The 12,046-nt window shown below is 41.7% G+C and overlaps 1 protein-coding gene across 3 annotated transcripts in view; it reads right to left on the reverse strand.

The window, feature by feature from the left end:
- STK38L (serine/threonine kinase 38 like) overlaps positions 1-12,046 on the reverse strand; it is a 48,673-nt gene that overhangs the window by 13,458 nt on the left and 23,169 nt on the right. For all 3 annotated transcript variants that reach the window (XM_038183319.2, XM_038183314.2, XM_013105839.5), the window contains exons 2-6: positions 7,377-7,521; positions 5,455-5,506; positions 4,064-4,186; positions 3,419-3,502; positions 194-317 (exon numbers count right to left, since the gene is read on the reverse strand). In XM_038183319.2, the coding sequence (XP_038039247.1) occupies positions 194-317; positions 3,419-3,502; positions 4,064-4,186; positions 5,455-5,506; positions 7,377-7,510 (517 nt within the window). In that variant the 5' untranslated portion in view covers positions 7,511-7,521. The remainder of the gene's footprint in view (positions 1-193; positions 318-3,418; positions 3,503-4,063; positions 4,187-5,454; positions 5,507-7,376; positions 7,522-12,046) is intronic.

The following is a 12,046-nucleotide window of genomic DNA, read 5'->3' on the forward strand; positions in this document are numbered from 1 at the left end:
TCTTCCAATAATCCTTCCCCTTCACCTACAAATCAGGAAAGGTTAAGTTACCGGGACTTCACTTAAAACATCATTAAAATTTATGCTATCACGAATTACACAGCATGCTTGTTTCTTCACTTCTAGAAAGCTGAAAACAAAGCTAAGGAAGAAGTACTTATACAACTTAGTAACAACACAACATATAGCTTACCTCCAGGTAAGAACTCCATGATCAGGTAAAGATTTCTTTTATCCTGAAAACTGTAAAACATTTTCACTACCCAGGCTCCATCTGCTTCAACCAAAATATCTCTTTCTGCTCGGATATGGGCCACCTAAAATTTTTTAATACTGTTATTAAAGAATTATTTAATTACATCAATACCAAATGCCATGCTATATTCCTAATCCTAAAATATATTTTCATGATCTTTATACAAATAAGATATTCTTCATACTTTCTTTCACTCCTATTTTACATAGTTTTTACTAGACCCTACAAAGTCCTCAGAAAACACACAGCAAAAAACCACAGAAATTAACTCAATATTGAAAATAACTATTTACATAACTTCACAAAAGTGGTATCTAGAAAGAAAACACATGGCTTGTTGAGCTTCCTGTTTGTCAGGCAGAACTGAAGAAGTTGGTGGAAAACTGCAATTCCATTTTTACTGCATCCTAAAATTAACTAAGAACATTAAAAAAAAATAAAATAAAAAGCTCTGTTATGATGGTCAGCTCTGCAAGGTAGCATCCCTACTGCAAACTCAAATAAAAATTTAATGTGCAATTCAGTATGCAGATATTGACATAATTATTCGAAAAAAATAGAGTTTGTTGTAAATAACACAAGAACTAATAGGTAAAATGGTAGATGCTTAATGTTTAATGTCAGAATTTATCATTTTTTTTTCATATACATTTACAAATAAAGAGTTAATAACTGCTTCCTCACAGTAATACTTCACAGTTTAAACTCGGCAAGATAAGCCTGTGGAATCCTCTTTTGCAAGAGTGATAGAATGCCTAAATTACTTCCTGCAAAACCTTATTTCTTCAGCATTGTGAAATGTCTGACATACAGCAAACAACCATCTAGCTCCCAAACCCACACTGTACGTACTACTAATGGTGCATGAAGCCCTTTCAAATGACACACGGAGACTGCTCCTACCTGTGTACATGGTGAAGCTTACTTGAACTGCATAGCAAATACCTCGACCAAAGGGAAAAAGGGCTGGGATGAATCTCAGTTTGCAGAGATGACCTTAAGTAACAGTCAGCTGAATGGTCAGTATTCAAGGAGGGCAAAAAATGGCCATGGGCTATTTTAGCAGGGGGAAAGAAAAGCGAAGGGAAGATGGAGCATTTCCATCAAATGATGTGCACAAAGGTGGCCCAGAACTGATACATTCACCACTGCTGCTGACGTTGGTCCTATGCAAGTGAGCTTGGGAATGTCTGACCATGCTTAAGATACATGTATTGCAGTCCCAGTTGAGTCTTTGAAAAGCATACTGAGAGCTGCTACCTCATGAATTCACTGGAAACTAAGAGTAATAGAGACAGGAGGAAGGGTGTGTGTTTTACTAGAATGTACCCTAGTTGTGGAAGAAAATGAAAAATATCTGCATGGAAAAACATTTCTTGATAGCTGTAAGACTTTCACATTTCAGATACCAGAAAGTGACTTCTGTAAAGAAAATATGTACCATTATTCCAGATTCAAGCAATATTTCCAATAAGCCAAGTCTTCTGCATCTGTTCCTCAGTTCTAACATCTTTCTAATGTGTGTCTTTTTTGTAGGACGATGCGTTCCCTCTCTGTTGTAGAGGCTCCAACTCTAATTTATCTAGCCCTATCTATTCCATATATTCACATTAGAAAAGATTTCTTTCCACCCTCCACTCCTCTGCTTCTAAATGTGGCTATAAAGTATAACATTGAAACCTTGCTTAAAAAGCAGCCAGAAAAACTTCACAGTGCCACCCTGCTTGAAAGTTCTAGCTCTCTCGTACTTGTCTTCTGTGATGCTTTCCCATTGAACAAACCAGGCAATGAAAGTTAGAGCAAATAAATACTCTCCGGGGAATGTTACAGACACAAACTAAATGTGGACTGTGATCTAAGCCTCCTTGCCACATCAGGTTATGAAATGAGGGCAGGGCTTCAGCCAGCAGACCACACACATCCTGGCTGTGAGGCAGAACATAATACTCCTCTGCTTCCCTTCATTCAAGGAAACAGCAATAAGTAGACAAAATGTCTGTCCTGGGATGACTTAAAAAAAAAAAATGTAGTAGTACTACCAGTACCACTGCTGAGAAAGATAATATAAGAAATAATGATGGGTTTGGACAGGTAAGGAAGATAGAACAGCTTGGGTTGGAAGGGACCCTAAAGACCATCTGGTTCCAACCCCCCTGCCATGGGCAGGGACAGCTCCCACTATATCAGGCTGCCTGAAACCCCATCCAGCCTGGCCTTGAACACTTCCAGGGATGGGGCATCCACAGCTTCTCTGCGCAACCCGTGTCAGGGCCTCGCCACCCTCTGGGTGAAGAATTTCTTCGTAATATCTAGTCTAAACCTACCCTCTTTTAGTTTAAAGCAGTTACTCCTTGTTCTATCACTACACTCTGTGACTAAGAATCTCTCCCCACCTTTTATTTAGGCTCCTTTTAGGTACTGAAAGGCTGCTAAAAGGTCTCCCCCAGAGCCTTCTCTTCTCCAGGCTAAGTAACCCCAACTTTCTCTAGCTGCACTTTTGCTTGAGACATCCACACTTGATTTCTGTTCTTCATATTGCTAAAAAATAACTATTGCTAGTTCTTCATATTGCTTTGTCCTATCAGGAATTTGTGGTGAATTCTGGATTACAAAGCAAAAGCAAAAAACACACACACACACACACACACACACACACAAACAAACAAAAAACACAAAGCAAAACAAACAAAACCACTCCAATCTCAAGATCCAACAAAACAAAACAAAACCAAGCAAAACCAAAGCCAAACCCAAACAACAAACAAGATGACAGCTGGTGGTATCTGACCATGAAAAGACAACATCAAACATTCTCAGTTTTTACTTTGACGTATTATTGCTTTTCAAGAAGCATTTTCTTCTAAATGTATTCTTACAAAGAAGTGCTATAAGATGCACATTGATAAAGGAAGAGACTAAAAGAAAAAAAACACCATCCTTATCACTGTTACAAACTGGTTGTAACTAAAACATTTTCAAGAATGCTAACTTCTACTTACTCTGTTGTACTGACCTAGCAACTCCATGGATGCCTTGGACAGCAGTACAATTATTGGGACTACAGAAGTGAAAATAACGACTAAATAATACCTGCCAAAGAGAGATTTGGTAATTTTCTAAGCAAAGTAACTTTGAAATCTAGGGGACCTATACAAGACAAACCTGTTCTTTCTCCAGCATATCTGCTTTTCGTAGTATCTTCATTGCATAAATATGACCTGTATCCTTCTTCTGAACGAGACGTACCTTTAATGAGAAAAATAACCCAATCAATCCCATCTACCTCAAACTAAACCCCAGTGTGGAACATAAGAACGGCTCTAAACTGGTGGGCATGGAAAGGTTCTTTTGTTAAACATTGAAAAGCACATGTACAAAGCTAACACTAGTGATGAACAGATGTTTGAAGCAGTCATTGTTTTAAAAAACTAGCAGGCACACTAAATTCCACATAGCTGAGAGACTGAGTATGCTAAAATTCAGGAGTAAGCACAACCATGATACGACACAGGGCAGAGAAGACTTATGGAGAGGAGCTGTGCAACTGCAAATCTATCATTTCTGGGTGGATGCATGGGCAACATCAGTTGGGGCTAATAGGAAGGGAAGCTGCAGGAAACAGACCTTTTCCAGTGGCCTTGATAAATCCATGTACATACTGGTCTTATTACATGTGCAAAATTACTCGAATAGCTATTCTCCTAAAATAAAACTGCTCAACTGAAACTTTTTATTCTTTAATTAAAGTGTTTCTTTTTGATGTTCAATCCAATTTTAATATCCCATTCAAGCAAGAAAGCCACAAACCTCCCCAAATGCTCCTCTTCCTATAACTTTCAAAGATTCAAAGTCATCCAAGCCAAGTCTCGTCCTCTTCAGTCGCAGAAACTCTGTTTCTTTGCGAGCATGCTGTGACCTGCGCAGTTTTTTCTAGGAAGACACATGAGAATTTAAGTCATTTGACAGTAGAAAGTCAAGATATATAATCTCTCTTCCTGTAAAGCATTCTCCCTTCCTCTATGAGTACAAAGAAAATGTAAAAGGAGAAATCTTCCTGAATTTCTTGAAGTGTGATCCACAGTCTTTTATGAAGAGGCCTCAAGCACAGCTTTTTGTTTGTTTGTTTGTTTGCTTATTATTTACGTATAAAGAGGCAGTAATAGAAACAATGAAAAGAACATATAGGTTCAAACAAGGTGCATCAGACCAAAGGCCAAAGTCACCAGCTAAGACAAGGACTCTGTTTTTCAGCAGCATAAAGGATCAATAAAAGCTCAAACTTGTACCCTGCCAAAAACACAAATGATGGGCAACAAGGAGTCTAACAGGCAGCAGAAATCCATCTTACCCTATCCTATAACAAAATCTATTTGTTTTAGGGCAGGAAAATACTTGTATTTGAAAGAAAGATCTGTCCCAATCCTGCCATATATTTTGTCCTATAAAAATATCAATGGAATTCATCCTGAAAAAATAAAAATGCCAGCTTATGCTCCCAAAGATGCCAAAAATATCTCAGAGGCTGATAATGAAACCCATCAATCAGGTCTGCTAGATTTTGGAGAACAACGACTGTGTTATTTAAAACCACAAGATGGCATTACACACCAACATTACTTTTCCCTCTTTCCAGAAGTTATGTCAACCCAAAAAATGAGAAATAAATAGAAATGACTGAGGCTGCTGTTACTATTTATTCCAGTGTCTATTCTGGAAGAAGTACAGACAGCAATGATGTGATAAACCTCAGAAAAGTTCTGAGACATGCCATCTGGAAAGAGTTCCCTTCACATCTGTATCGTAATAGATCATGGGAACACCTGCTTTATTGTTTAAATCAAGAAAAAAAAAAAGTGGTTCAGCATTTTGCTTTCTACCCAAGTGCATCTCACCCTTCTCTTGCCTGTAGCCAAATCACATGCCAAACAATTTTAAATTTTGAAAAGCATGTTACATACTTGCTGTGGTCATTTGCTTCATAATGACTAAAAAGGGGTATGAAAAGCCCTCAGCTACTCAAAGCATCACATTCAAGCATATGCACAGCTTGCTTCATTATTTACAAAAGCAACATTCACTTACAAACTAAAACTTACTGTCCTGACAGCTAATGTGCCTGTAAACTCATCAAATTCCAACTTTAAGAAGTGCTAACAAAAACAAAGCAATCTCTTCAAAGGTTATTCAAGTTGTATTACCTCCTCATCTGCAAGCCCTTCTTCTTCCATAGCCACTTCTAGTTTCTTCTGCCTGCAAAGGAGTAAAACAAGAGGTTTATTTTTTTAATTAAAAAACAAACAAAAAAACCACCATAACACTACAGTAAGACCCCTTTTCCTGACATAGTCCAGATACCAAAGCATTTGACTCAAACAGAAATTTGAGAACTTATTGCCCACTCCATACATTTCCTCACTTGTAACCAAACCTGTTGAAAACGTGTAAGTAAATTTAAGCATGTACTTATATGATTCCAGAAATAGGCACTAAAGGCCCAATCATATAATCAGCCTAATGGACTTCTATTTCTTTATATAATCATCAAGTAAGGCTGGTTATTCTGACTCATACTCCTAATTGATAAAAACACTGAAATGGTGGAAAAACCATCTCAGCTTTACCTCCAGCACCTCAAAACAGCCCCAGTTTCCACCATTGCTCCCAGTCTTGCTGTCTGTTCCCTGATCACACAACTGGTCCTGCTTCCCTTAGCCTCATGCTAACTCATTGCACCCTCCTGAATTTGCCACCACCTCCTCTCATGTCTTGCTTGGGCCAGGGCTTGCCCCTCCTGGACTCCTGCTGCTGGTGCCGGCCAGGCGGGGAGGCTCTATGCGGGGTGCGAAGCCTGGAGTATCCCACAGATGGCAGGGAGGCTGCACACAGCAAGGGGCCAGTGTGGATACTGGAACTCTCTCTGTGCACCCCCAGGGTGCTTCTGTACGACTGTCAGGGTGCAGCTTCAGGAAGCTGGTCACCTGCTGGCAACAGCACAGTTCAAGTGCTGGGTGCCAGGCTGCTCCTGCCTTCCTGCACTTGAGGAAGTGCAGCAGGTCCCCTAAAAAAAAATCCCTCAGTAGACAGACTACTCGCCTAAATAGAAGCAACTCAGTTACATGGGATAATGACTAAATATGATGAAGAGGGAAACCCTGCTGCTTGACTGAAAATCCCTCAATTAAAAACATATTAGCAGGAGAATGATAATTTCACATACTGCTGACAATCTGAAACACAACATTCATTACAATCAAGTGCTTGGCGCTTTGACACTTAATTCAAGCAGCACTTCAGCACAGTGGAGCTGTGCACTGATGAGGAGTTAAAGCAGAGATGACCAACGCATACTTTCTCGCACAGAGTACCAGTCAGCATCACACAGAAGAAACTTAGAGGGTGGGTACAATGTTACCCCCAAAACTCTTCCTTCCCAGTCAAGAGCCTTCCAACACTTTGTTACCAGCCCTACACTCTTTGTGACCAGCCCTCCACTCTTTCCTGCCATCTACTTCCATTCTAACAGCTCTCTGCCTCCTTTCCTCACTGCATCATCCTGTCAAACACCTCTAAACCATCAACCCTGTTCCCCATGTCTCTCACACTCTCTTCGGCAGAGTTTATGAGTCTTGGCATGAGTTCAGCACTGCAGAGCATGAATAAACACCACAAGCCACTGCCTTGTACAAAAACAAGTTACCAAACATCAGCAGCTCTGCAGCATTTGCCTCTGTAAGGTTTATTCCCTGTGGCACATGTGAAGGAACCAGAGGCCACCAAAACCACGCACACAAGTGAAAACCTCACATGTGCAGCAAAGTAAGACCACACACAGAGTGGTTTCCATAAAGTAATAATAATTTGAGAAGGTGATAAGTTTCATGAGAACTTCAACAGCAGAGGCGCTCAGTCACTCAGTGACTGCTTGGTGCAGGAGGGCATGTTCACAGGTCTGCCAGCACAGACAGCAGCTGCGCCTTTAGGTGATGAGCTCTTTGCTATCAAGTAATGAAAACCTGCTGAGACCCACTCTGTGCACGGGGCTGAAACTCCTCCTGAACAAATGCTGACAAAAGCCAACCAAGAAAAGCTGGAGAAAGGTGAGAGAAAGCAGAGCTGGTACCTTGTTTCTCTCTCTTCGTGCTGGGTAATTAGGTTGCTGTAGAAGTTCTCCAGCGTAAGCTTGGCCACTGTCACTCTCTCCCGGGTGTGGTTGCTCATGGGAAAGGATGTTGTAGTCCCTGCAGTCATCGCCATGGTAACATGCACTGAAACAGAGCACATCAAATAATTACTCACTTGGAAAAAAAGTGGATATGTATACTTCTTTCCTACTCTCCATCTCCAAAATCTTAGACACTATAGAAATCACAGGAAAAGCACTGTTCTTAATATATAAGAAACTCCATTTAAAACAAAAACACCACTGTATTATAAAACTATCCCAAGTTACCAGGACTTACTACCCACTCTCCAACACAAAACAAACAAAAAAAAAACACCTAATGTTGGGAAAATTTACCTCTGGTGGGCTTGAGCCCAGCCTGGAGGAGGGAAGAGATGGCAGAGCATGGAAAGTAAAAGAAAGAAGCAAGAGGATGGGGTAGCTCCCACAGCTGGATGTGCAGGATGGCTTTGTGGCATCTTCAGACTCCGTAAATACTAAGGACTACCAGAAGGACAGCAAAAATGAACAAAAATCCTAACACTATCCAGAGGTGACTTCAAGGATAAGGAATACCTACCTGATATCTTAGAATTCAAAAGCAGCTCAACAAAATTGCACTTGGACAGTTGGGGAATTTTAGAAAGTATTATGTCAAAATGAAATACTGGCATCACCATATCTTAAATGGAAAACTTCTGTATTTTTCCTTTTTTTTTTTTTTTTTTTTAAAGCAACAGCCAACCAGCAAGAATAGAAAACTCTTCCCCATCACAAGAGCATTAGGCTACCAGCATTTCAGTTTCATTCATTTACCGCTACCCCTGTGCCACACTGACAACCAGATGTGGGCTTTCTGGAGCACCCACTCTTTACAGAATTCCCTGTGCCAGAAGAACCCTTTTAGTGAAGGACAAAGGCATCTCAGGGCAGTCACAAGCCCCTTGCAGCTGACAGAGGTTAAAAGAAAAAGTCAACAAGAGGAACAAAACACAGCGTGTCCTAGGAGGACTCATGCCCTACCTGAACATGGGCTGAGGCATACCAGCAGAGCTGCTGCTCCACCACAGAGGGGAGCCACAAGTAACAGCATCTTTGTTTGCTCAAGGTGTTTATTTATTTATTTATTATTTTGAAAAGCTAACCAGAAGTAAATACACTTTTCTTTCTTCCTTTCCTTTCCTTTCCTTTCCTTTCCTTTCCTTTCCTTTCCTTTCCTTTCCTTTTTTAATGTAACCCCTCTAATTTCACCAGGGGATTTTGAGGAAGACAAACCTTAAACTAGGTTTATGATCTTCAGGCAGCCCTTAATACCTTTTAAGGTAAAATAATTAAAAGTTTCATACAGAAATAGACTTGCATTTCTGCATCATACAGGAAGATTGTTTAATTCTGTCTTGTGTTTTTTTGTTTGTTTGTTTTTCTTTGTTTTGGATGTGCTGGCTACTCTCTGTAAGGACAGCACTTTATCTTGTGAATTTTTAATTGAATTTGGGGTGACAATAAGATATTTGTTGCCAGAAATGCAGCTGCTGTATCACAAATAAGGGCTTTTTATAACATTATATGGCGATTACTTTAGTCATGTATTTTGGAGTGTGCAAGATGCTGGAGCTCTGAGAATACAAATGGATCTCCCCACACATGTGCAAGGAGGTTTTAATAGCACTACAGCTGTTTTATGATGATGCAGATCTTTTTTTTTTTTTTTTTTTTTTAAATCATTATTCTGTCCCCTTCAATTTTCTACTAGAGAAAGATGAGAGCTGTCAACTCCTAGTAACTGTCACTGAAAATTCAGGGGCTACTTTCTCCATACAAAAACATCCCTCATGCTGGACACTTTTCCAAAAGTTAGTTGCTGCACTCTCCCTGCCGAGTCTGCTCTCCTACATTACACTACCTTTCTTCCTTGATAGGTGGGAAAAGGTAAATATAAAACAGGTATCTGAGAGCAAAACCGGCAGGCAGTGTGTTGACACACCCAAATTAAACAAATGCTGAACACACACCAGCATCCACGATTAAATTCTTTCGAGAAATTATCTAGCAAAGTAAAAACTTGCCTTCTGATGGTTTTGCAGTGTCAGGGGAGTGTAGCATTAGCCCAGGCTCAGAGTGGATTAACCTTTCTTTAAGGTAAAGCACGCCCTAGCATCAGCAGGCAATGGGCTGTTTACCATTTGTACGCCTCCTATTCCTGGTAGGATAAAACCACACTGCAGCTTTGTTTCCCATTGATTTGTTTTCCCCATGCTCCTATACTTGCAAATGCCGATGCTACCGAAGAGTGAATCTAAGTCATTTGATTTTATTAAGCCTGTGAAAATGAGATAACTGCTCCGGCATCAGCACACCCCACTATTTATAGCAGGGCTGAACTTCACTGTGGTGCTACAGTAAGAAAACACAGAAGAGAACCCAACCAGTAACCTAGTGAGCTCAGAGAAAGCTCTTGATCCACAGGTCATGCAGACCTCCCCACCATACCACAGCACAAGCCCACTAGGACAGGAGGGAGATGGCCACAGGAGCATGGGCTGCCTGTACCCCACGTGGCCTCACGTGCCCCAGTGGCCCTGAAGCTCTGCCGGGTGAGGAGGGATGAAGGCAGCTGACATTCGCTCTCCTTGTGGTTGGTGCCTGGCCTTAGACGGCTGCCAGTCAGCTCTGTCACTGTGGGGTAAAAGCGTTGTGAATCTGAGACGTGCTGTGAGCTCTCCAGGTTCCCCAACATAAGCGGAAAAGGGCTTGAGGTGGCAGGACACCCAATGTGCTCAGCAAACCCTACTCAATTCACAACAGAGAAAACCTCTTTGTCCTTTTTCCTCCTACCTCTCTGCTTGCACTATCCAACCCCAAAGCAAAGCACAAATCTGCATCTCAAACAAAATATGCAGTTGGGAGCCATCAAGTAAAATCTTTAAGTATGACTTTCGTAAACAGCTGATGCTGGAGGGGGTGGAAGGAAGAAGCTTCAAAGCTTCATTGCCTGAACCCTGTTTTTACTGACCTCACCACGTTCATGGGAATGTTTTGAAGAGGTGCCACCCACAGCTCTTGGAAATGCCCTCAGAAGCTGATTAACCCACCCCAACTTGCATAACTTGGCAGAGCAGCACTGTTCTCCTCCTGCTGCAGCACTGGCACTGCACTGGGCTCCCCGGAGCACAGGAAGCTCACATGAGCGGACCAGGCACACTCGGCTGCAGCTCCTCTGGCTGGCAAAGACCGAAGGCCTTTCTGAAGGGCCCATTGCTTTGGAAAAAATGATACACCACAGGCTCTGAATGGGAGAGACATCAAAACAATCTAATCAACAGGAGACGCTGAGCTGTGTGTGGCCTGCGGGACAAGGTCTTGAAGCTGCCAAGAGCAGAAGAATCATATGTGCTCTTTGGCCCAGGAATCAGGTTTGTGCCGCCTGAACAGGTGGCTAAATTCCCAGCATGAGACTTTCTCCCAGTGCCTGGTCTGCTCATCAGCTAGCCCCTATGGCAGGGACACAGAGGAGAGAGGAGTGAGGAGCTCTAGGTGTGCAAACATCCCCTTGTCACCCCATGAGAGGTAGGTGGGATAGCAGCATGGAGGGCACCACCCAAGGAAGAGCAGCAGAAAGGGGACAGCAGGCACCATGCTAACTAACTGGAGATTAAGAGTCCCCTCTGAGTAAGTTTCTCTCCTCACCTGCTATCTCCTTCCTGGTGAAAAATGCTGCCTGGCCCAAGCATATATATTTTTTCGCTTTACTCTGAGATACATGTATTTTCTAACTGGAAAGTAAAGACAGGCCAAACAGTAGCTACTACAACTTCAGCCTCTGCTCCTATCTAGCATGGCAACTCTATTACAGCATTGATTTTCCTGACAGTGTCTCCACCATTGGAAATCTAGCCTCTGCTGCACAACTGGTAAGTCAAAACTCACATCCTCTCCAGGAGGCTTCTTGGCAGCTCCCACAGTCCATCAGCAGTGTTTTCATATTAGCTTCTCAGATTAACGCTCTGGTTAATTAAAGCAAAACATCAGAAGTATCTAATCCCATGTATTAGTAAAAACTCAGAAGGGGAAAGATGGAAGAAGTCAAGGCCCCTGGAGATCCATTCTCCCCTAAAGAAAATGCTTGGCACTCAGCTGTGTTTATTTTCTAATCAGGAGAGGATGAAGACACAAAATCCAAGCCTCATGCACACGGTCTCTCACTTTCACAGCTCCCGCTTGGGACACTTGGAGCTGAGGGAGGGCGCAGAGCTATCACCTTCCAGGGAAGCATGAAGCTCCACACTTGGTAATCTTAGAGCCTATTTTTACTTACCCAGATGTGCTACAAGGTTTCAAGAAATTTACTTTATTACCCTATGCCTTACTTTCCAGCCTGCAAACATGGAGCAAAAGGACAGGGATGTGGAGTAGACAGCATAACCCTAACACTTTTTATCACCAAACATTTGAACTGTACATCACAGTTCACCATCACTATCTCAGTAAAAGACAGCTACCTCCCTTCAAAAAAGACAGAGAAGTCAATCATTTCAGATCCTTCTGACATTTCACATTTACCTTTTTAAGTGACCTTTTCATTTCAATGAGAAGGTGAATACGCGACCACTTGCTACAGGCAGTGAGAA

Source organism: Anas platyrhynchos, chromosome 1 (genome assembly GCF_047663525.1).
Source record: "Anas platyrhynchos isolate ZD024472 breed Pekin duck chromosome 1, IASCAAS_PekinDuck_T2T, whole genome shotgun sequence".
In the NCBI taxonomy this organism is placed as follows: Eukaryota; Metazoa; Chordata; class Aves; order Anseriformes; family Anatidae; genus Anas; species Anas platyrhynchos.